The 24183-nt window shown below is 60.7% G+C and overlaps 2 protein-coding genes across 2 annotated transcripts; both read left to right on the top strand.

Moving 5' to 3' along the window:
• Positions 1 to 307: 307 nt before the first annotated feature.
• On the top strand, positions 308 to 14236 carry SS18L1 (SS18L1 subunit of BAF chromatin remodeling complex). The gene is made up of 11 exons (XM_075528352.1): positions 308 to 444; positions 4480 to 4556; positions 4687 to 4771; positions 5215 to 5359; positions 5648 to 5845; positions 6845 to 7009; positions 7123 to 7224; positions 8906 to 8998; positions 10363 to 10482; positions 11274 to 11401; positions 11861 to 14236. Exons 1-11 carry the CDS (start codon positions 376 to 378, stop codon positions 11885 to 11887), a joined length of 1209 nt encoding a protein of 402 aa, XP_075384467.1. The 5' UTR covers positions 308 to 375; the 3' UTR covers positions 11888 to 14236.
• An 804-nt stretch (positions 14237 to 15040) lies between these two features.
• On the top strand, positions 15041 to 23596 carry MTG2 (mitochondrial ribosome associated GTPase 2). The gene is made up of 7 exons (XM_075528351.1): positions 15041 to 15100; positions 18376 to 18585; positions 21210 to 21357; positions 21620 to 21735; positions 21965 to 22183; positions 22449 to 22587; positions 23055 to 23596. The coding sequence occupies exons 2-7, from the start codon at positions 18382 to 18384 to the stop codon at positions 23480 to 23482; spliced, it is 1254 nt and encodes a 417-aa protein (XP_075384466.1). The 5' UTR covers positions 15041 to 15100; positions 18376 to 18381; the 3' UTR covers positions 23483 to 23596.
• Positions 23597 to 24183: the final 587 nt, after the last annotated feature.

Genomic DNA, 24183 nt, shown 5'->3' with positions numbered 1-24183 from the left:
TACGCTGCCGCCGCGGATCTCCGCTGCAGACGCAGGCCTACGCCGCCGGCGTACGGCGTGGGCGGGCGGCTGGAGCGAACCACGGCAGGCGCGGGGGTGCGCGGGGGTGCGCGGCGGCGGCGGCGGCGGGCGCGGCGCACGGGGTGGGCGGCAGGGCGCGCGGCGCGGGGCGCGGGGCCTAGGGCGGCGGCGCGCGGCGCGGGGCGGGCGGGCCGGGGCGCGGGGCCTAGGGCGGCGGCGGCGGCGGGCCGGGCGAGCCCATGTCGCGGCGCCCCCCGCCCGCCCCGCCCCCACGGCTGCGGAGACGGAGCGCCCTCGGACGCGGCGCGCGGCCAGAGAAGAAGCCCGATGAGCCGGGGCTGAGCTGCTGCCACCATGTCCGTGGCCTTCGCGTCCGCCCGGCCGAGAGGCAAAGGCGAGGTCACGCAGCAGACCATCCAGAAGGTGGGCCGCGGCCGGTGCGGGTGGGGGCGCGGGGGGCGCGGGGCCGGAACAAAGCGCGGGAGCCGCCGCCCCGAGGCCGCCCGGCCGGCGCCCCCCGCCGCGCGCTCGGGGCGACCCCGGGGCCGCGCCGCCCGTGCCAACTTTGTGGGGGCGCGGCGCGGGGGATGCCCGGCCGCAGGACGCTGCCCGCAGGTCGCGCGGGCCAGAGGAGTGCGGGGCTGGTCGCGCTCCGCTGCAGCCGGTCAGGGGCGGGCCGGGCCGGACCGCCGCCTCCACGGAGGTGCTGCCGCGCGGGGCTCGCGGTGCGGACCCGGGCCGCCGCCGCGCGGGGTCCACCTGTGCGCCCGCGCACCGCCAGCTCCCACCGCGGCTCCCGCCGTTGTTCCAGCGTCACGGCCGGGCCTGCCGCCCGCCTCGCCGAAACTTTGCAGGTTTTCTCTGTGACTGGCCCCTCAGCTCCCCGGCTTGGCAATGCGGGCTTTCCAGGACTCCCACCTGCCTGCGCCTGCTAGTCACAAGGGGGGCTTCTTGGGCGGGACGCCCATGGGAGGCACTTGCACTTAGCTGCAGCTGGAGTGCCTGCTCTCCGGAACTTGGGCTCCGGCTCCCCGCCAGGCTCAGTCCCCACGGCCCTGTGGCGCACTCCCCGTTCGGTGGCCTGTCTGCACGGAGAGGGCTGTGTTAGCCTGTCCACCCTGAGCAGCGACCGGTGCGTCGGGGCATTCTGTCTGTGTCGCTGCAGCAGGCGCCGTTCTCTGATCCACACTCCCACTCACCTTGTTCTCAGCCTTCCTGTCCTCCCTGTTTTATAGATAAGGAAACCCAGGCCGGGGGAGGAGGGCAAGTACTGTCGGACACTAGGCTTCTCCAGCCCCCAAGCTCAGTAGGGACCCTTGGGTGAGGGGGGGGGGGTCAGGCGCTTTGGCAGTTGGGAGGGGCTCTTGGTTTCTGGGGGCGGGTGCACCCTTTGGCTTCCACTTCATCCACCTGTGTGTGCAAGCCAGCCCCCAGAGAACGCCCACCGGGTGACCCTCAAACCCAGGCAGCTGAGAGGCCAGGGGTGGCCAACCCACATGGTCCTGCGGGGCATCTTGGCATGTCCTCAGGGATCTTCTCCTGGGTGGCCCGGGGGCTGTGTCAGCGTGTGCCCTGTCCTTGTGGTGCGGGTCACTGTGTGCCCGTAGACTAGAGCTGGGGCGCTGAGGAGCAGGACACTGTGTCCTCAGTAGAACTTTCCCAGGCAACTCCTACTCTGCCCTCCAGTTCCCACTGAGACGCCCCCTCCTTCTGAGGCAGGCCCATGCTGGCGCAGCACTGCCCACGGCTCTGTCTGGACATGGGGGCCACTCCGTGTGTGCTGAGCCCTGTGCCTGCTTCCTCAGTGGCTATCCGGGGCAGGCAGCCGGGCGGGTGCTCAAAGCAAGGGAGCGGCAGGTGATCCCATGTGGGTACTATGGGGAGCAGATAAGGGTCTGACAGCAGGCCCATTCTGGGTACCTGGACTCAGCCAAATGGGTGGGGGGCAGTCAGATTGTGCTTTGGGGCCCCTTTGCTAGATCCCCGAGGTAGAGGTGGACAGGTCCCCTCTAACCAGGTCACCCCTCTTCCTGACTGGCTATCAGGTTCAGACCCGCCTTGCACACCTTTTAGGGCCGGTGCGTCCGCTGTGCTTACTGGACTCTGGGGAGGGCGGCCCTGCTGCCTGCCCGTGGTCCCTGCTTAGTAAGCTCAGCTGTGGTCACTGCTTCCTGGCAGTAGAGTGGGAGTGAGCAGGACAGAAATAGTGCCCGACTGGCAAACAGGACCTCCAGTGGGGACCTGGGCCTGGGGGAAAGCTGCAGGAGGTGTGTATGAGCATGTGTGTGAGCTGAGGGGGGTGTGAGTGTGTAAGAATTGAGGGGGGTGCATCTGCTGTGCCTGTCTAACTGCCACACACCCCCCCACACACTCTGCTGACAAGGGTGAGCGTTCAGGCTCTTTGTGCCTCGGTTTCCATGACAAGAATGGGAGGGCTGGCTGCGGTGAGTGGCAGGATGAGAGGTGACCCAGAACACTGAGCGGTCAGGGACCCCACCCCTGCATTGTGGGCATTGTGAGACTGACCTCAGCTTGGCGGATGGGGGTCCTGGCTAGTGCATCCTGGAAGCACATGAGGCCCTCGGAGACCCCGGGGAGCAAGCGCCCCACCCAAAGGTTGAGAGCCAGGGACAGTGAGACAGTGGAGTTTACAGGTGACAACCTGCAAGAGAGGTGGCAGTGTACAGACCCTCCCTGAGCAGCAGGGCTGACTGGTCTGTGCCCCCTGTCGCCGTCTCAGGTGGCTGTCTGTGCAGGCAGGCGCTGTGGCAGTGGGACCCATGGCAGAGGGGCCAGCTTGGAGCTCGCCGTGTGTGCTTGTGGGTCTGTTTTGTGTGTTTCCAAAGCTCCTGCACCCCACCCGCTGCCCCTCCTGAGGGCCCGGAGGCCTCCCCCGCCCCCCGTGGGGCTGTAGTGCCACCTGCCGACCACAGGGTGTTTCCCTGGGCTTGTTGGAAGGAGCCTGTGAGTTAGCAGTGGCACAGGGGTTCAAAGTTGGGCTGAGAGCTCACAGGTCCGTAGTTCGACCCGCCAGCTGCTGAGCAGAAGAAAGCAGGCTTGCCTCATGCTTGACAGCCCCGGAAACCCTTTGGGGAGGTTCTTCCCGTCCTGCGGGGTCGCTGCGGGAGAGGGGTGCGGACGCACACGTGTGTGTGCCCTAGCTCACCTGGTCGGCTTGGCCAGCTAGCTGGGACATGCCCCCTCACCTCGGGACAGCTCCTACGGTTTACCCAAGTCCTCTCACTCCTGCTCCTCAGGCGCGTGCCACGTCTCCGTGGGGGTGACATGTGCCTTGCGTCAGCTCTCGAGTTCCCCTGGCCGTCATCTCCGGGGGCAGGGAGCCGTCTCGCCTCCCCAGGCAGCCGGTGGGCTCCCGTCCCCTGCCTTTGGTGAGCAGTGAACTGCGGACCAGGGCACGTGCAGGGGACTCTGGTGTAGAGAAGCCACGTGTGGCTTTCCTGACACCTGGGCCATGCTCACATGGAACAGGGACCAAGTTCTGGAAGTTCAAAATGGCGTCACACCGGCCAGACCCTCCCTGCCCACTGCTCGGAGAGCCAGACAGGCAGCTCCCGGCAGAGCTACGCCGTGGGCGGCCCTGGGATTGGATCAGTGATTTGTGCATGTGCTGGATGAAGTCCTCCCTGCGCGTGGCGTGGTTTACCGCTGCCCAGACAGGACGCCGTCGGGTGCCCATCTTGGCTGCCTGGCACTGAGGTTCCCCCCCGGGACCGGCCACTTCTCTGCTGGTTCCACCACTCAGCACTCCCAGGGTGGGCTAACGACGGACTGCAGCAGCTTCTGTGTGCTTGGACACTCAGACGAGTGGCCTCCTCTCCCACCAGCCCACAGGCACAGCGTCACACCGAGCCACAGGGCAAGCAGCACTTGCCGCCTTAGACCCCGTCTGAGGGCGAGGGGCTTCCGAGTGCCGCCCAGTGCTAGTCCACCGCGCAGGCCTGCAAGACTGCAAACCCACTGCCCTGAGTCCGTGCTGACGGTGTGCCTGGAAGATGGGCAGACCTCCCCTCGGTTTCCTCTGGGGCCCTCTGATGGCCAGTGGGCCTACCCCTCTGTGTGAGAGCGCTGTGTCCTGCCCGACTGTCTGCCTGGGTGGGCAGTCCTGTGCGTCCTTGCTGGAGAATGGCCGTCAGGGTGGCTTTCGCAGGAAAGAGGGTGCTGTGAACCGTTGTCCTCCCAGGCCACACTGTACGGTACCGGCCAGGCTGATCCCAGTCTGTGGTTTGACGGTTTGCTCTCAGGAGGGAGGAGAGGCAGGACGCTCCCTCAGAGAGTCACAGCCTTGGGAGCCCTGTCTCGATTCGCCATGAGTGGGCCCAGAGGTGGGGCTGGGGGGCTGCAGTGTCCTGCCTTGGCCTGCAGGATAGCAGCGCCCTCTGGTGGGGCTGCAGGGCGGAGTCTGAGCAGGCGGCACACACTGCCCGTCCCCTTCCCCAGATGCTGGACGAGAACCACCAGCTGATCCAGTGCATCCTGGACTACCAGAGCAAGGGCAAGACGGCTGAGTGTGCCCAGTGAGTGCCCGGGGCAGGCTGCAGAGGGCTTTCTGGCATTCTTGCCCTCTCTCCCCCACTTCAGTCCTCGGCCGGGGGGCGGTGCTCTGGGGTCTGTGACTGTGCCTCATGTTGTCCCTCATGCCCCCAGGTACCAGCAGATCCTGCACCGGAACCTGGTGTACCTGGCCACGATCGCCGACTCCAACCAGAACATGCAGTCGCTGCTGCCCGCTGTGAGTAAGCCACGTCCACAGGGGACGCAGTCAGAACAGGACAGGGACCCACAGAAAGGCCATTCTCAGGCCGAGCAGGAGGGGCTCTTTGTGCTACTGGATGGCGAGTGGCAGGCTGGACATGGACCCATTGACAGCAGTGTGGCACTTCCCCCCAGAGTTCAACGCGGAGCTGCCCTGTGGCCCAGCAGCCCCTCTGAAAAGTGGACACCATGCCCACAGGGCCTCGCTGCAGCCACCTGTGCAAAGGCCAGCTGGGGGGCGGGGGCGACTGACCCGAGCGCTCCTTGGTGCTGGTTAAAGTGCTGAAGTGCCCTCCAGGGGCTGACTCCGCTCCTCTGGTGACTGAGTTAGTGGTCGGTGTTTGCCATTGGCCAGCAGTTTCGGGGCAAGCTTCTAGACTCTGTCCTTGGTCAAACTAACCACCTGCCTGTCACCCACAGCCACCCACCCAGAACATGAACCTGGGCCCAGGAGCGCTGTCCCAGAGTGGCCCAGGGCAGGGCCTGCACCCACAGAGTGGCCTTGGAGATGCCATCGGCACTGGCCTGCCCCCCACTTCCCTCATGCAAGGCCAGATTGGCAATGGTGAGTGTGGAGGGGGTATGGTCCCGATCTCTGACACCACCTTGGGGTGGGTGAGGTGGGCTGGTTCGGATGGGATGTGTGTATAAGGGGAGAAAGATCCAAGCCCCTCCCCCGCCTGGGCCTGAGTAATGTCCAGTGAAAGGACTGAGAGCGACTGACCACCATGCAGTCACTTTGTGCCCTTCTGCCCGTTCGTTGCTCACGGGTTGCTCGCTGGCCCACCCCTCCTGCCCGTGGGCCAGACACCCTGCAGAGCTGCCACCCGCCGTCTCACTGCCCCTCCTGCAGGCCCGAACCACGTGTCCCTGCAGCCGACGGCGCAGAGCACGCTGCCCACCACCTCCATGAGTATGTCGGGCAGCAGCCACAGCTCGGGGCCCGGCTACAGCCACGCGGGGCCTGCCTCGCAGAGCGTGCCCCTGCAGGGCCAGGGTGCCATCGGCAACTACGTGTCCCGGACCAACATCAACATGCAGTCCAACCCAGGTACCGCCCAGGGCTCAGAACCACATTGGTGTGCAGGTGGGGGAGGTACACGCCGACTCCAGCCCTGGCCAGAGCTGGGTGGCCAGGCACAGAGGGGAGCCTTGTGGGCCATCCGAAAGACCATCCGGGGCTTAACCTGTGGGGAGAAAGGCAGCGCCCAGTGCAATGGCCAGTGGCCACCTGGGGCTGTCCAGCCCAAGCAGGTTCCCTGTGAGCACCGAGGAGCCGTGACGTGGGCAGTCCGAGCAGAGTGGGCCTGGGGCACCTGTGCGAGTGGTAGCTTGGACGCACGGGGGAAGCCCTTCACGTCACCCGATCTGCGCTCAGCATCAGCTCGCTCGCCTGCTGCTGGGGCTGCAGTCCCCACCCTGGGCCTGCTGCCTGTGCCCTGCAGAGTCGGTACCTCCACCGCTTCTTGGACAACGGGCTACAGATCACATCTCTTTAGTCACCAGGAGGACACCAGGAGCTTTAGTTCTTAGAAGGGGGTGGCAGGCCTACTACGTTTGGGAATGTCTGCTCTGGATGGTTTTGCTCAGAGGCCGGAGGTTGGACAGTTCTGTGGGAATAGGAGAGCCCATCAGTGAGGGTCTTGGGGAAGGTCGGGGTCACAGGTCAGGGCTACAGGAAGGTGTGAGAGTGGTAGGTCAAGAGAAGTCAGATGTGATGGTCACAAGTCACCAGGAGGTCATGGTCACGAGGTCAAGGTGAGTGTCATGGTCACAGGGAGGTCAGCAGGAGGGTGGTGGGAGGCGCAGCAGTCATGTCTGCTTTGTGGGCTGGGGTCTCTCGGACCCAGCAGTGCTCCGCTGAATGTTTTGGGAGCGTGGCTGGGGCAGCCCGTGGTGGACGGGCCCAGCTCCCCTCTGCTGAATGTCGTGGGAGCGTGGCTGGGGCAGCCCGTGGTGAACGGGCCCAACTCCCCTCCACTGAATGTCATGTGAGCGTGGTTGGGGCAGGCCGTGGTGGACGTGCCACTCAGGTCCTTGATGTCCACAGTGTCCATGATGCACCAGCAGGCTGCCACGGCCCACTACAGCTCGGCGCAGGGCGGGAGCCAGCACTACCAGGGCCAGTCATCCATCGCCATGATGGGCCAGGGCGGCCAGGGCAGCGGGCTGATGGGGCAGCGGCCCATGGCACCCTACCGAGCCTCCCAGCAAGGTAACACCCACCACACAGGCGCCCCCACGTGTCCTCATTGGGGGGTGGGCACGGGGCTCAGCAGGCTTGTGTCCAGCGTGGTCCTGCCCAGGTAACGTGTGTCTGGCCTGCAGGCTCATCCCAGCAGTACATGGGCCAGGAGGAGTACTACAGCGAGCAGTACAGCCACGGGCAGGGTGCCACGGAGCCCATGAGCCAGCAGTACTACCCAGACGGTGAGCGGTCCCCATGAGACCCACAGCCCCTGCCGCCCCCGGGCGCCTGCCTCCTACAGCCTTACCAGCGCAGCAGGGAGTGGCCAGCAGCATCAGCCCCAGGCGGTTGCAAGATTGGGGGCGGGGGGTGGTGGTGGTGGTGAGGGCTGTCAGCAGACAGGCCTTCTCCCTCCAGCCTGCTCACCAGCTCTGACCCAGCCGTCCCCAGACACTCTGGGGGCCTCGCGAATCTGTAGTAATGACAGTCACAGGGTTCCCTGGGGAAGTAACAGATCAGGAACGCTCACAGCACTTCCTCTCTTCAGCTGGGGGTGCAGAGCCCGCAGGTCTCCCTCCGGCTCTTGGCCTTAACAAAGCTCTAACCCCACCACCCGGTCCCAAAGGCAGCCCTTTCCGCCACTCGCCCCTGCCAATGGTGCTCTGACCCTGTGGGTTGGCACGCCCGCTGTGCTGTCTGCTGATCTCTAGGTTCTACCAGCGCCTCACACCAACTGTCAGAGCGCTCTCGCGCTCTTGCTCTTGCTCTTGCTCTCTCTCTCTCTCTCTCTCTCTCTCTCTCTCTCTCCCCCCCTCTTCCCCTCCCCCTCCCTCCACCACTGGGTTTAGGAGGTTCTCAGCTTGGGGACTCCTGTCAACTGGGTGTTGTCTGCTGCAGGCTCTTATTTCTTGATGAATGTAAGGTCTCCTCCCTCCTCTGGTGACAGAACTGGCCAATCCCCTTATTAAGCTTTCATGCCCCTCATTTGCATTGCTAGCAAGCTATCTAATCCCCTTGGGGTGGGGTACAGGCACCTTATCTGCATAGCCCCACCCATTTGGGGGTGTTACAAGAAGAGGCTGCTAACCACACAGCTGTTTGGAAAGACCTGCCTCCCTGAGGGTGAAAGATGAGGCCAACTGCTCCCAGTGCAGTTGCAGAAACCCACAGGGCGGTCCCACCCCGTCCCACAGGGCAGTCCCACAGGGGCCTTTCCACCCTGCCCACAGGGCCGCTGAGAGTCAGAATCGCTTCTAGGTGAGGGATCCCGAAGGCGGGCCTGGCACGGAAGGTCCCCCTGCCTTATCTGAGCACACCTGAGGGTGGGATTGTGAGTCTTCACCTGAGGGCTTCGCCTCCTTCCCGCCCCACCCCCGTGCAGCTGCAGGAGCGGGTCAGGACGGCAGCCACGCCTGCTCACGGTCCTCCCAAACCTCCCTGTTGGCGATCTCCACATCCCCCAGAAGCCGTCTCTTCCTCGGGCGCTGGGAGGGGCCTCCGTGGGGGAGGTATTCACACCCACCAGCACCTGTCTCCATGGAGTTTCCCGACTCGAGCGTCGCTGTGGGTCATTACCAAGTCCATGGCAGTGGACGTCACTGTGGGCTCCCAGCAAGGAGACCCAGCCTCACCGCAGATGAGCGGGTCCCTGCTTTTGGTGCTCCACAGCCACCCAAGCAGACTTGGCTGGTGGGGGGGGGGGTGCTGGCTGTTGTGGGCACAGGGCTGCTGCCTCAACTGGGCGCTCACTCCGTTTTCACACTGGACAGTGGTGGCCCTGTCAGAGCAGAAACTGAGCGTGGCCCAGCGAGGCGCTTCCTGGGGGCAAGCTCAGGCCCAGGGAAGTGGCCTTGGCCCCACAGGGTCTCACCCTGACTGCCAGGACCCGCTGTGCCCGCTGACTGCCGCCTCTGTTTGCCCCAGGCCATGGCGAGTATGCCTACCAGCAGTCGTCCTACCCGGACCAGAGCTACGACCGCTCCTTCGAGGAGCCCGCGCAGCACTACTACGAGGGCGGTGAGCTCCCAGATGCCGAGTGGGCCTCCCCTCATCCCAACAGAGTCCACAAAGAGCGGTTGACATGGGGGCTGGGAAGCTGGGCTCACCTCGGAGAGCATGTGGCGCCGGCTCTGTGCCAGCACCATGGCTTGGCGCCCATGACCAAGTGGTCGCCGGGCATTTTGGGTGGGGGCTCTGCCCATAGCCCGTCACTGGCTGTAGCTCCAGCCGCCTGACTCTGAATCCTGCCCTTCCATTGACTGGCCTTGTGCCTCAGTGTCTTCATCGGGCAAAGGGGACCCCTTGGGCCCTTTGTCCGGTACTGTTGAGTGCGTCTGGGGGGCCGCGTGTGCACATTGCCCGTAGTGACGCTCTAACCCGTGAGAAGGCCTTTCCCAGCGGACCCTCAGGCTGGTCCTTAAAGTAAACATGTAATAGTGAACACACAGCCACTGGTGTCTGCCCGGGTTTATGCCCATTCCTGAACCGCTGCACCCTCCTTGAGAGTGTTCCCCCACACACACACTTCTCCGTCCCGGCAACCGCGCTGAGCGGCTGCACTCAGGCTTCTTCCTCACGTCCCTGCTCTGGGCTCACTCAGTCAGTGTTGCTGTCCGTGATCCAGGGCTGCCACGCCACCACCTCCCACAAACAAGTCACTCCAGCAACTGGACAGGGAATCCGGAACTAAGGGGCCGGCTGGGCTGCTTCCTCCAGAGGGTGAGGGAGACCGTCCCATGTTCCTCTCCACTCTGGTTTCTGCGGGGAGATCCGCAGCGCCCCCGGAGGACGTGGCAGGAATGGCAGCGCCAAGGGGCACCGTCTCCAGGGAGCACTGCTCTGTGCACCTTGTGAATGGCTCTGCCACCACACTGGCCTCTCAGCAGGAGCAAACGGGAGGTGGTGAGGTGCTTCCCAGGTGCGTGTTCAGTTTGGTGAGCCTGGCTGCCCTTGGCTTGGGGGCACTTGGCTCTGTTCTCAGCCCCCTTATCTGGGACATCATATGACACACAGTCCTGTGTCGATCTCTCTCTCACAAGCACGGCTGTTGCTGTATTATAGCCCAGGCCCCACGTGCCATCAGGACCACGTGTCGACTGATTCCAATCCCAAGACCCTATTTCCACATTCGGTCCCACCCGCTGGGCCTGCAGGTAGCATGTAGGACACAGTTCAGACCAGAACAGGGGTCAGGCTGACGTCAGACATGACAGTCGTTCTCCGTTTGTGTCTAAAACAAGAAGGAAGAAGTGTGACAAGATGCCTGGAGCAGCGCCGAAACCCCAGAGACATGGCCCCTCGCCTGTGGCCAGCACGGCACACCTCTCACGGCCGGCAGCAGCCAGTAGGCCAGCTCTGAGCGCCGGTCTCCTTCCTTCCAGGAAACTCCCAGTACAGCCAACAGCAGGCCGGCTACCAGCAGGGCGCGACCCAGCCACAGGCCTACTCCCAGCAGCAGTACCCCAACCAGCAGAGCTACCCCGGGCAGCAGCAGGGCTACGGTAGGGCTCGGCCTCGCGCCCGCGCCGTTGCTGAAGGGAGGGCAGTCTTTGTTTCTGTCATTGTGAACACTTTCCCGTCCAGGAGTTGATACACATGAGCTTCCTGCCTTTTGTCACTGGGGTCCTGACGGCACAGCTTTCTCCGACACCCCCCCCCCCCCGCCCCTGCCCCCGCCCAGGCTTCCCCTCTCCTCTTGCAGGCTTTTCTCCAGCCCTTCTGCCTCCTGGGCTGTGCCTGGTGGGTGCCGGGAGTGCTCGTGCAGGGAGGTGCCCTTGGCCTCAGCCACAGTCACACCTGAAAAACTCAGGCCCTCCCAGGCAGGAGGAAACTCAGAGCTCAGTTCCTGGCCGTTGGGGTGGGGGTGGGGGTAGGGGACGCTCACAAGGCTGGTGCCACAGACTGAGGGAGGACCATACTTAGCCTTTCCCAGCCTTCCACTCAGTCTCTGCAGGCTCTCTGCACCTCAGCATTCACAAAACTGCCTCCACTTCATGTGACTTTCAATTAAATGGCCTGGGTAGAAGCCACCAGACTGCAGACACAGCTTCCAGGACAGTTGGACGTGGTTTGGTCAGTGCAGAGGTCTGCAGCCAGCTGTGCGGGAGTGCAAGGCATTGTCCTGGGCTTCACAGGACCGGGGCTGGGTTGGTATGTGTGTGGAAGGGGGTAGTGGCTGGTGGAGCTCCTTGGATTGCATGCCCAGGAAGAGCGGGTGCCAGGTGTCAGAGGTGGGTTTTGAAGCCAGCAAGCCCTGCACGGTGGGTCACAGGGTCTTCCTGTGTCCCTGCAGGACCTGCCCAGGGTGCCCCTGCACAGTATTCCAGCTATCAGCAAGGACAGGGACAACAGTATGGGACCTACCGGTCATCGCAGACAGGACCCTCCGCACAGCAGCAGAGGCCATATGGTTACGAGCAGGCAAGGTTCCTGGGTGTTCTCTGCCATGGAGATGCAGTGGTGGTTTCTCGTGACCGTGAGGCATGATGAGCTGGGGCCAAGGGGTTCTGGGGTCTCCCCTCTTCCAAAATGCTCATCCCACGCTAGAGGGGCTTCACCGCCCGTCTGCAGGTGCAGTTCCCCCATTCCATCCCCTGGCTCTCCCTAAAACAAGCTACTGTTGAGACAGGCTCAGCCACTGAGCCTGAGCCTGAGAGCATCCCCTTCCCCTCTTCCTTGCCACTGGGACCCAGAAAACCACTGCACCAGCAGGAGGGGAAATCGTCCTGGGCCCTGAAAGGGTGTCCTGTCACCCTGCTGAGGGGCCAGCAGGCTGGGGGAGGGCAGCTAGTGTCTCCTCCCTCCCTGTTCTCGGGAGGAGGATGCCCGGGCTGCTACACGCTCCTTGAAAAGTCAGTCACACATCCTCATCTCTTCCAGGGCCAGTATGGGAACTACCAGCAGTGAGTGGCGCCAGCTCTCAGGCTCCCGCCCTCACAACGTGTGTCCGTCCGGGTGTGGATGGGCCTGCGGAACTTCTGAGAGCCGCGTCCTCGGACCCCCTCCACCCGAGCAGCGTCTCCGTGAGAAGCTTCGCTTGTCGTGCCGGGTGTGGCGCCAGCTGTGCTCGCTGGCACAGGTCGTGCCCACTGGCGTGACACCCTCGGTGCTGTGACAGTGTTGTGTCACTGCCCACGTCCAAAGCCCTGGTCCGTGTTCCCGGCTAGCTCTAGGGGTCACTGGTCATCAGAGCGCTCTGTGCTGGCCACGGAGAGACTGAGATGCTGCGTCCTGTGGCACGTGGCGCCTCGGGTCTGCCTCCGGGCTCGTGCTCCCCCCACGAGGGCTGTGGACGTCTTTCACTGGCCAGGCCTGAGGCCGCCTCTCTGCCGCATGCGGTGCGTTTCCGTGTTGGGCAGTTGCAGTCACACCACGTCAGAGAGGCTATGAACAGTGGTTTCAGGAGCTCACCTGTTACCTGGGTCTCACAGGGACACAATTTCCCAGACAGTCCATGTGTTTGCTTCAAAAGTTCGCAGGCGGTCAGTAACTACGTTCCAGTGAGTGGGCAGCCACAAAGCCCTCGGGCGGTTAGCAGGCCAGCCCCCGAGAGACTCAGAGTCAGAAACCACTCCCACTGGGGATGGAGTATATAATACAACCCACTTCTAAATTTAGAGAGAAACTTAAATTTCCCAAATCGCTGGTGAGTTGTTCATACGATTTCTTCCAGGACCCATGTGTTCAGATCAGCAAGCAAATTTTCTTTTCGGGAATGCATGTCGTCCTACCCAGGTCCTCAGGAGGGGCTCTGGAGAGCATTTGGACTGGTTGTCACGTCCCTGGGCCCGCCTGTCCCCTCCCAATGCTACAGGCCCTTTCATGGATCAGCTTCACCTTTTACAATGAAAGGGCAGCACCTTGTTCAGTCCTTCTGTACATCTGCTTCTTCACTTGCATTCTCCCTGAAGGGCGACACTGAGGTGTGAAAGTAGTGACGGTCCTTGCACAGACCCGCCCCCGCCCTCGCACAGTGCAGAAGTCCTGGTCTAGGCCATGTGCACCTCATACAAGGGATGTGTTTTTTTGGTAGGCATTTGAGTTTATAAAACCCTGAACACTGGTAAAGGCTTGAACTGCACATGCCCACAGCAAATGGCTGAGGGGAGAGTTTGGAAATGCTGAGGAAGATGCCAAGAGGTTTATCTTGGGCATCATCTCCCTTGGGTTGTTCTTTTCCAGAGAATTTTCATGTAAACAATTTGCAGACTCAACTGGGAACTCAGATTTTCCATATAAAATGTTAAACAATTTAGAGAACTGTGAAAATAGCATTTATTTTTATTCCTTGCTCATCTGGGAATATATCTTTTGTGTGGTTTTTGTTTGTTTTTAAGTGCTGTAGTAATACTTTTTGGAGGAGGAAAAAAAATTATCCCGAAACTTCCATGTGAAATATCTTACATTAAGAATTCCTTGAATGTTGTGTATATATTTAAGAAAAAGCACTTTGCAAAATAGTTTGTACATTTATTTCCTAATTTATACATGCTTTTGGTGTTAATATATTTAATGACTAATAACAAAACGATTATTTAATGTGTTGTCCGTTCTTATGTACTGTTGTACTGTGTGGGGACAAAGTGATGTCAGCAGTTCTTTTCATTAATTGTAATTATAACTTCTGTAATTCGAATGTTTGAAAAAGGCTCCGGCCAAATGATTCGTTCGTGCAGTGTGGTTGGCTGTGCTTGTTTGTTTTTGTGACTATGGAAGACCAGTGAAGCTGCAAAGGTGGGGGAAGGAAAGTCCTTTCTCTCTCAGTCTGACACCCACTGATTAGTGAACTTGAGACTATCTTGACCATTTCTCCAGAAGTGCTGACAAGTTCATGCTGGTATGCAAGAGCTCCCCACGCATCATTGGTTTGTTGTTGAACTTGGCGTGTTACAGACTACACTAGAACTCAGGTCAGGAGCCATTCATTACCCACAGTGTTACGGTGAAGTCTCCTAGGCCCCTAGAGAAGCGTTGACACGATCTCACTGTTGGAGGCGATGGTCTTCGGCCTCTGGCTCTGTCAGCATATCCGTGTGTAGGCTTGAATATTGGGCATCCATTCAAAGTTGTCAAAAGGGGAAGACTGTTTCCTTGTCCGTCCTATATTTTTTAGTCATGATTTCATTTCTGTTTATTGAACAAGTCAAACTTGTCATGTTGTGACTATGGTACTTTTTTTTAACACTGCCCCCCTCCCGTCAATTTGGTGTAGAAATTGTTTATGCTTTTGGTGTAATCTATTAATAAACTGGTTCTTCACAAGTCATCCGGTAAAGTGAGTTTCTGTGAAGGCGAGGGGACTTGATGGACTGGCCAACACCAGCTCTGTGGTGACAAAAGCTCTTCACTGTTCAGGAGGCCCTGAGGCTCTGTGGGGCTCTCAAAGATAAACCCGCACTGCCATCAGGTCGATACGGACTCGGTGCTACCCTTTAGGACGGGCAGAACTACCTCTAAGGTTTCCAAGACTGGAGCTGTTCACACGTGTAGACCTCCTGGCCGGTCTCCTGAGAGGCAGCTGGGGGTTTTGAACCGCGAACCTTGTGGTTGGCAGGCAGTGCCTGTGTTCAAATCCTGTCGGAAGCGCCCGCGGAAGCAGCCCCCCCGTCCTGCAGGGCCACGGTGGGCCGGCGCCGACTGATGAGGGGAGTGTGGGCGTCCTCCTCAGGTTCCCGTCGGAGACAGCGCCGGAGCAGCCGGTGGCCTTGAACCGCCGACCTGAAAGGGGCCGCCAGGGCCCCGTGTGAGACTCCCGCTCTCGGTGAAAGGGGGGCGTCCGGGAGGAGGGTGTTGGCATGGCATTCGGGGCCCCCGGTGGGCGCCGGGCTGCATCCGCGAGGAGAGCCGCCACGCCCTGGCAGCGGCCCGGAGTCTGTCCAGGCGGCGTCCGCTTCCCGCTGGCTCGTCCGGACGCGCGCGTCTCCAAAGCCCCTCTGCCCCGGGGCCCCTCCCGAGTCCGCTGGCGTCTGCGCAGGCGCGCCCGGACGGTGTGCGCAGGCGCGCCCGAGATCCGCCGCGGAGAGGGCGGGGCCTACGGGTCGCGGCGCGGGCCGAGCGACCCGGAAGCATCCCCTGGCCCCCGGGGGCGAGTGACCCGGAAGCCGTGCGCCCCTGGAGCAGGTGAGTGCGGGCGCGCGTCCCGCGGGCTGGGCCGGGAGCCGGGCGGCTCTGAGACCGGCCCTTCGCGAGCCGGCCGCGCGGGCTGCCGCGGCCGGAGCACACGGCCCCGCGGCGACCCCAGCGTGGTGCCCGGGGAGCGCTGGAGACGAGGCCCCGCCGAGCCCGGGCATGGCCCCCAGTGCAGCTTAGGACCCGCCCTCCGAGAAGGCCCGATGCCCACCCTAGCCAGAGACGTGTGCAGCACTCACGGTTGACCTCTCATAGAGGTGCCTTTTCTCCTGAGCGTCTTCAGTACGGTGCTGCCTTTTCCTGTGTGCACTCTTTAACAGGATGCCCCACACCACTGCTGTCGCAGCCGGGGCTGTAAGTCCCTGCCGAGATGGCGTGCGTTTGAACCGTCCACCTTGGGGTTAGCAGCCCAGGGTGCGTTAATAGTATGCACGGATAATCGCACGAGGAGAACATAGGCGTGGGGCAGGGAGGGGGAAAGGAGCTGACACCAAGGGCTCCATAGAAAGTAAAGGTAGGAAGTAATGATGGCAACATGTCTATTTGATGTACTTGATACAATCGATGTAAGGATTGCTACAAGAGTGGTAAGAGCCCCCGATAAAATGATTTTAATAAGAAAAAAGACGCATTAAAATATTTTTTAAAAGCAAACTAAATTTGAATGCTATAGTCTATGTTCTGGAAATAAATCACAAATTAAACTTTAAACACACAAGCACACATGCATTTTCACCAATACGAAGCAAAGATGTGTACCACAGAGCCCACTGCCTGTAACTAAAGCTCACGGAGGTGGACTGTTTCCAGGAACCCTGGCACAGTCAGCTAAGCACCTGCCCGCTAACAGAAAGGCCCGTGGTCTGAGAAAGATGTGGCAGTGTGCTGCCACAGGGACTGGCAACGTGGGAACCCCATGGGGAAGTGCTCCTGCCTTGTGAAGTCACATGGTGTGGTGGTGACCCGTTAGACAAGTGGGTACACTTGCATTTCCGAGGAAGGACAGAAAGTAAGTGTGCAAGAGCAAGTGGGGGTGGGGGGAAAGGTGCCCAGCAAACACGTTACCCCTCATGGAAAGCAAAGCCTTGTCAAGTCCATTTTGGCTCCTAGTGACCCTGTGCCGCAGAGTAGGCCTGCCCGTTCATTTCCAAGGCTGGCGCCTTTGGGAATCACCGCCACCCTTGCAGTTTGGCAGACAACAGCTGAACCACGGCACCACCAGGGCTTACGCCCACTCGTATAAACCCAAGCTCACTGCCATCGAGGTCATCTCTGAGACAAAATCTTGATGTAGGCAGCCTCTTTCTCCTGAGAAGGGGCTGGTGGAACTGAACTACTGACCTTATGATTTAGTAGGCCAATGCCAAGGCTTGTAAGAAATAAGTGTAGCCATGTATGGTCCTGGGGGGTGGTTTGTAAAGTCCACACTTTACAGAGGCCTGTGGACTCTGACCGTCCTATGTTGCCAGTGGCCCTTCCCCAGTCTTAACTGCCCTGGGAGGACAGAGCCTGCCTGCCCCCTGTACTGAGCCAGCTGTGACAGGTGCTGGTAGGGTGGGAGTGGCTTTTTCTGGGCTTCCTCTGCAGTGCTGGCCCCTAGAACTTTGTGAGCTTGGGCAAGGAGCACAGGGGTCCCTCACCCCACTCCCCTCCACGGTATTTCCCAGGACTCCTACCTCCCAGCCGGAGGTCCACCTGTCTCTGAGGACGCAGCACCCGTGAGGCATCCTTACAAATGAGAGCCCAGGGGGCTCCTTAGCTTCCAGCCTGTGGTACAGACGCTGGGTGTCGAAACAGGGACATTCCAGGCACTGCCCTCACAGCGCCCCGGCTCCGCCTGTTCATCCTCCCCGAGCAGCAGCCACAAGCCCTGAGCCCGAGCTCCCTCCGGTGTCCCCTCTCTAGTGTCACCTGCTGTGCTGGCAGCCAGGCGGGAGGCTGCCTTTTCTGACCGGCTGCCTCTGCCCTGCTTGTGATGGCCATTGGGTCACTTCTCCCTCGGCAGCCCCTGCGGGCAGAGCCATGCTGTGTGCCACACAGGATTTTCATGGCATGTGGGGGGTGGGGTGGCATCAAGTTGTCAGCCTTCCGGCCACTGGCCAGCTGCTGAGCTGTTGGGCCACCCAGAGTCGCTCCCTCAGAAATCAGCATTCACGTCGTCTTGTGGCCTGGTGGTGCACTTCGCTTTGGCTCTGATGGCACTTGGTTCTACGTAGCTGTATCGCAGGCCGTGCCACTGGCCCTCTGAAGGACATCTTGGTTGCTGCCAGGGTTGGCCCTTTACAAACGAAGCTGTTGGAGCCATCTGTGTGCCGGGGCACTCAGCCTTCAGGGGAGGGAGAAAGAGGCCTCACAGCCCAGGCACCTAGAGGGTGAGCCAGGCGCCACAGGCCCTACCTGTGGAGAAGCAGTCATGTGTGCTGACCACACACCTGTTGCCAGTCCCTCTCAGGAATGAGCTCACCCTGCTTGTCATATCACACAAGGAGCCCTGGTGCCGAGTGGCCTGTGTCTGAGCTGCTAACTGTAAGGTCAATGGTTTGAACCCACTAATCAAAGATGAGGCTGTCTGCTCCCGTAAAGATTGACAAGCCTCTGAAACCTGAAGGGCAGTTCTGCGCTGTCCTGCAGGCTCTCTGTGAGTCAAAATCGACCCAAAGGCGGTGTTTTTGGTCTTGATCTGATTCATGTATACGAGGAGCCCTGGGTGAGCGTTGGACTGTTAACTACAAGGTTGGTGGTTCAAATCCACCAGCTGCTCCATGGGAGAAATAGGCTGTCTGCCCGTGTAAAGGTTTACAGCCTTGGAGACCCTGGGTGGGGTTGCAGTCGGAATGGACTCTGACAGACGAGGGGGTGGAGCTGCAGACTGTACTGGCTGCACCCTGGGTAAGTGACCCAGGGCCTATGGGCTTGGCCGCTGGGCCCAGCTGACAGCACAGAGCTGCTGGGGGCAGCACTCGGTGATGAGGAGTGGGATGGTTATTGAGAAACTAGAGGTCAGATTCCCTTTCTAGTGCTTTGCTTCACCAGGTGTCTGATGCTGTGGCGATTTCCTGGTTTAAATCCATCCACACCACACACCTGCCCCGAGTGGCCCTCAGGCTGGGGCTCAGGCGAGCCCTCATCCTCCTGGGGGGCGGTGGTGCGTGGCCTCAGAAGCATGGCTCTCAGGTCTCCATGTTGGAAACCATTCTTCTCTGGGGACAGCCGGATGTTTGGATCTGATGGGTCACCTTGGCTTTCTTCCTTTCCCCTTTTGTCAGGTGGCTATGATACCTGCCAGACTTTTCTCAGCAAGATGGCTGACTGCGTGGGAGGGTGTGGGGTGCTGGTCCCAGCCCCCCTGGGCTTTCCTCCAGGCAAGCCGCTGCCTCCCTCCACAGCCTGCCCCCAAGCTCCTCTCAGCCAGCTGCGCCAACTGTGCCAAGCGCCAGGAGGCCCCCCAGAAGAAACTGCTTTCCGAAAAAAAACTGGTAAGAGTGCTAAACTTGCAGGCATCTGCCTGCAGCTCCCCTCAGGGTCCCCCTGGTGACGCTGCTGAAGAGACACGTCACTCACTGCCATCGAGTCTGCTCCTACCCACAGGGCCCGTGAGGCCAGTGGCTGCAGAAGCTGACCGTCACGTCTGGTAGGCGCCTGCTGATACCCTGATGTTCAGAGCTGAGCGCTTAACCATTGCACCACCAGGCCTCATGGAGCACAAGCTGCTCTTGGAAAGGTGACACAAATACACGTGTCACGAGAATTGGGCGGGTGGGCACCTGCCGGTGTGTGTTTCCTCAGCTGGGGCCTCTCAGCATTTCCCCCGAGCCACCCTGAACCCGCTCTGCTTCTGCATATTTTCATTCTCTGACATGGGAGCAAATCGGGTTATGCGTGGACTGTTAACCACAAGGTCAGCAGTTCTAAACCACCAGCTACTCCATGGGGAATGACAGGGCTTTCTGCTCCTTCAGAGAGCTACAGTCTCAGAAACGCATCGGGCAGGTCTACCCTGTCCTGTAGGGTCCCTATGAGTCAGCATCGACTCGGTGGCCGTGAGTGAGTTTTGGTAATGGAAGCTCAGTGCCCATCTCTGTCTCTCTCTGTCTCTCTCTCTCTCTCTCACACACACACACACACACACACACAGTTGACTTGGGCTCTGTTTGCCTCTGGCCACTTCTGGATTCCACCACATTGGCTTGTTCAGGGACTTGCTGGGCTGGCTTGAATTTCTGTCGTCGTAATTCACGGTTTTTCCATGTGGTGGTGCCAAATATCCGTGTGATAGTTTATTTTTTAGAGAGCCACTTATGTGGTTGATGAGCTGCCCTAGGCGTTGGCAAGGGTCCAGTGCGCAGTTCCCTACACCCACCTACTCGGGGAGGAAGGCAGCCAGCACCCTCCCAGAGACAGTGCCCTGGGGCCTCAGGGGTCGATTCTGTGATAGAATCTGTTAGTATTTATTAAATAGCCATTTGTTAGTGGACGCTTCAAGTCGGGACCTGAGGAGCGATTGGTCCTCAGGCAAAGGCTCTGATGAAACCTTGGTTCTGAAACACGCCGTTTGCGGCTCGGCCGCAGAGCCCCATGCTTCCTGTGCTCTGGATGCCTGACGCCCGACTGCCCCAGAAAGGGCTCTTCCTCTCACTACGCAGAAAAAACTTCATTAAAAAGACCGATGGTTTCACTCACATATTTCTATTTGGAGAAACCACAACACGTGGGAGCGGCTCTGTATTTGTTTGAGGAGTAGAATTTGTAGCTGTCCTGGCTTTCTTGCTCTTGTAAACTCAGCTGAGGCAAGCTATGGCATGCACCCCACGCTGACCCCTCCCTCTGCAGCCCACGGACCCTTCCGGCCGTGCCAGCTTTTAGCCGAGGGCAAATGCAATGACCTGCTCATAGCCAGCGTTCCAGATGGACGGGCCTGGGGAGGCTAAGTCAAAGAGTGCTGCTGCTGGGTTCCAGGCTACACGGGTTTATCCCAAGCAAAGTGTGTATCAGCATGAGTGTGCACGCAGTACACAGCTACAGACACCCTTGTTCAGTCTCCTTCGGTCCCTGGAGGGATCCGCTAGGCCGGGTCATTTCAAAGCAGAGGGGTCAGTGACAGAGACACTTGCTTTTTTTGGGTAGGATGCCCAAGGTCATCTTGATTGGTTTCTAAAGGACACAAATTGTAAGAAGCTTGGAGGCAACAGTGGTGAGAGAAAAGCCGGGAAAAAACACGTTTTTTCCACCCCCATCAAAACAGTGCACTTGCTTATTCTAGGGGAGGGAGATCTAGCCTATGGGAATTTTGTTGGGAAACCTTACCGCACCCACCCTGTAGCCCCGACCTTGCCCCCTTCGGACTCATTTCTGCTCTCGAATCTCCAAGCCCATTGAAAAGAGCGAGAGTTGGTCCCTCGTGGATGCTATTTCAGCGTCATGTAAGACTTAAGGCTCAGAATCCCCAGGAACAGTTCTGCAGCAAGACACACCGCCATCCTCAGCGTGTGCATCGGGAGGACACGTGCAGAAACAACAGCTTTACATGTTGACATTTGTGTTCAATAAAGGCCTCTGCGATTCTCACAGCAATAATTTTTGGTTTGCCCTCCTATTTTCTGCTGTTGAGGCCTGTTGGCGTAGTGGTTACACCCTGGGCTGTGAGCAGCAAGGCCTGCAGTTCAAAGTCACCAATGGCTCCCTGGGAGAAACATGAGACTCTCAGCTCTCGGAGGCCCACAGGGGCAGCTCTGCCCTGTCCTCTGGGGTCGCTGTGTGTTGCAAACAGCTTGATGGCAGTGAGGGAGTTGAGGACAGACAAGCACGGTATGTACCAGCTCAGCAGTTTCTACGTGTGCAATTCCATAGCACTGACCACCTCTTTGTGTGGCACATAGTAACCGCCCACCCCCGCCTTTTGAGTTGCTCCTGGCCATGAATGTGAACTTCCTGGCTCATCTTTGTGGTTGTTGCTCTGAACCCCTCTAGGCAGTTCTTCCCAGGCCATAGTGCCCCCGTCGCAGGCCTCCATTCCTAGCTAAGTGCGGGGCCTGTTGAGCGCTGCGGGAGTTCTGGTTTCTGGCGGGTCACTAGTCAGTGGGCTGCTCCGGACTCTCCGCAGAAGAGGTACTTTGTGGATCACCGGCGAGTGCTCGTGTGCGGCGGCGACGGAGGCAGTGGGATGAGCTGCTTCCACAGCGAGCCCCGGAAGGAGTTCGGAGGCCCCAGCGGTGGGGATGGAGGCAACGGTGGCCATGTCATCCTGAGAGGCAGGTGCCCACGGGGCCCCTGGCGAGACACGCAGTCCCGGGCGGTGGGTCCCTAAAGGGCCCTGTGGGGCGGGCATGAAGGTGAACACCGGCACGTGGACGGGGCTTTCATTAGGTGGACGTCCCTATTAAAATGCTCAAATGGGCTTTCTTGAAGGGAAATGGGAAGTGAGATGGTTCCCCAAAAGTCATCCTGCTGCTGGCCGCCCCGAGGGCGGCTGTGCCGTGGCTCCGGGCACGGGCTGATGGGCCTTCTCTGCAGTTGACAGCCAGGTCACGTCGCTGGCCACTGTGCTGTCCCGCTACCAGGGTGCCCACGGCGAGGACGGCGGCAGGAAGAACTGCTTCGGGCGGAACGGAGGGTCCATCTACATCCGGGTGAGCCGCGTGCGTGCGTGCGTGCGTGCGTGCATGCATGTCTGGGAAAGGGGCTTCTGTGTGGCAGAGCAGCCCAGAGCTGACGGGGGTCACGTCACGCGTGCCCTGCGTCATGACGTCAGCGCGTCCTGTCGCAGCATCACAGGGGGAGGGGCGCCGCAGGGCGGAGCCGAGCCAGGCCCCGCCCCTTGTCCTTCCGGGCTCTGACCGTCGGAACGCTGTCCCTCAGGTCCCGCTGGGCACGCTGGTCAAGGAAGGACGAGAGACGGTGGCCGACCTCTCTCACCTGGGCGACGAGTACATCGCCGCCCTCGGGGGCGCAGGAGGGAAGGGCAACCGCTTCTTCTTGGCCAATGACAACCGCGCCCCCATGACCTGCACCCCAGGGCAGCCCGGGCAGCAGCGCGTCCTCTTCCTGGAGCTCAAGACGGTGGCCCACGCGGGCATGGTGGGTGTCGTCTTCTCACCATCGGATCCGCCCCTGATGCCCCAAAGGGAGGGGGCGCCTCGCTCACCTGCTGTTAGCTGCCCCGCCACCCCCATCCCCGGAGAAGCTGACGCTTCCGCCTTATGGAATCTGGGCTCCCTCACTCCATTCCCCAGGGCTGCCAACCCACGACCACCGTGGAAGCCTGTGGTCACCTCCTCCCGACCCTGGTCCCCCACGCGGGCTGGTGCGGGACTTACACTTGGCCCATGCACGCACTCTGCAGGTTGGCTTCCCCAATGCCGGGAAGTCCTCGCTGCTGCGAGCCATCTCCAACGCCAGGCCAGCCGTGTCCGCCTACCCGTTCACCACCCTGAAGCCCCACGTCGGCGTCGTGCACTACGAAGGCCACCAGCAGGTGACAGGTGGGACCTCCTGCCCCCAGGGGTGCCAGGCAGACAGCAGGCAGGCAGCTCCTCACTTCCACTGGGCTGGCAGTGCAGTGGCGCCCCTGTGGGGCATCAGGAAGTCCTCACCGCCCACCTGTACAGCAGGTGTTCCAGCGGCTTTCCCTGTATCTTTGGCAGGTGAAAAGTGGCCTCATTAGACAGGGCTGATTGGTGTAACTCAGTGTGGGCAAGGGACTGTTCTTCACTTATGTGGGCAGTCTCAGGATGGAGACAAATGGGATGCCATTTCCGGAGCCCACCAGGCCATGAATCTCAAGGCCGGGCTGTGCTCCCTGACTTCCTGCTGCTCCTTGGAAGGAATCCCGAGCCTTGAAGGCCTGTAGCCAAGCAGTCCCACGCGGATCCCAGCTTGCCCTCCAGGTGCTGGGTGGAGGGTACCCAGGGCTGGGGGCCTGACCTGCTCTGTATGCCCCCTCCCGCAGTGGCCGACATCCCCGGCATCGCCCAGGGCGCGCACCAGAACCGTGGCCTGGGGCTGGCCTTCCTGCGCCACATCCAGCGCTGCGGCTTCCTGCTCTTTGTACTGGACCTCTCGCTTCCCGAGCCCTGGGCACAGCTCGGCCACTTGAAGGAGGAGCTGGAGCAGTACCAGCGGGGCCTGTCTGAGAGGCCGCACGCCATCATCGGGAACAAGATCGACCTCCCTGAGGCCAGAACCCGCCTGCCTCAGCTTCAGGCCCGCCTGGGGCCCAGGACAACCGTCATCCCCCTCTCGGCCACCACCGGCGAGAATCTGGAGGCGCTGCTGCTGCGCCTGAAGGAGCTGCGGGACGACTGTGAGGGGCCCGGCATGCAGGTGGCCGACGGCCCAGTGAGCTGCAGTGCCCTCACAGGTCAGGTCCACCGCTGAGCTGCAGCGTGTCAGGACAGCCACACTGGCGGCGGCTGCCCCCAAGGGGTTTGGGCGCCAGTGCAGGGCAGAGGATTTTCCAGGCTGCTGCACAAATAAATCCCACTTACTACACGGAGTGGCTCTGACTGTGCAGGGAGCACCGGGCCATCACTCAGGGGCATCGAGCCTCTGCCTCCTTCAGCCAGCACCACCTGACACCCGGTCTGCCCCCAGCACTTCACACACACACCCCTCCCTGGCTGGCTAATTTGCTGAGGTTAGACTCATTTGTGTTAATTAACACTCTTAATTAGCGGGGGACCCACAGTGCTGACTAATTGCGATCAATGCTGCTCAGTGCCCAGACTCCCTGGTGAGCTGAGCAGAAAGGGCCTGGCGTGGGCCGGGGGCATGAACAATGTCCCCTCACATCCATCAGCAGTGACAGAGGCCTGGGGGGCTCTGGCTGGCTCACTCACCAGGTGTGCATTGCAGGGGACAGGCCGAGCTGGGCACTCATAGTGACCCGACTGTGACCGTGCAGAGCTGTGAGGGCCACCTCCCTGCCCTGGTTCCCGCCACAGCAGGCTGTACTTCACAGCCCAGTGCCCCCAATATCCGGGTGAACGCTCAGGCCACCTAGGGACCCTCCGCAGTATTTACTGGGGCTGGGGGGGTGGGGGGAGGCAAGCCTCCATCCAGACCCCAGGCAGGACCAG

This window comes from Tenrec ecaudatus, chromosome 12, assembly GCF_050624435.1.
Source record: "Tenrec ecaudatus isolate mTenEca1 chromosome 12, mTenEca1.hap1, whole genome shotgun sequence".
Classification (NCBI taxonomy): Eukaryota; Metazoa; Chordata; class Mammalia; order Afrosoricida; family Tenrecidae; genus Tenrec; species Tenrec ecaudatus.
Note: the sequence above shows the minus strand (reverse complement) of the source record. Positions and strands in the feature narration are given on the sequence as shown.

Coding starts and splice junctions, on each gene's coding strand:
- MTG2 (XM_075528351.1), top strand. CDS start 18,382: ATGATACCTGCCAGACTTTTCTCAGCAAGATGGCTGACTGCGTGGGAG. Junction 22,184..22,448: donor CGGTGGCCCACGCGGGCATG/GTGGGTGTCGTC, acceptor CGCACTCTGCAG/GTTGGCTTCCCCAATGCCGG. Junction 22,588..23,054: donor AGGCCACCAGCAGGTGACAG/GTGGGACCTCCT, acceptor CCCCTCCCGCAG/TGGCCGACATCCCCGGCATC.
- SS18L1 (XM_075528352.1), top strand. CDS start 376: ATGTCCGTGGCCTTCGCGTCCGCCCGGCCGAGAGGCAAAGGCGAGGTC. Junction 4,772..5,214: donor TGCAGTCGCTGCTGCCCGCT/GTGAGTAAGCCA, acceptor TGTCACCCACAG/CCACCCACCCAGAACATGAA. Junction 11,402..11,860: donor GGCCATATGGTTACGAGCAG/GCAAGGTTCCTG, acceptor CATCTCTTCCAG/GGCCAGTATGGGAACTACCA.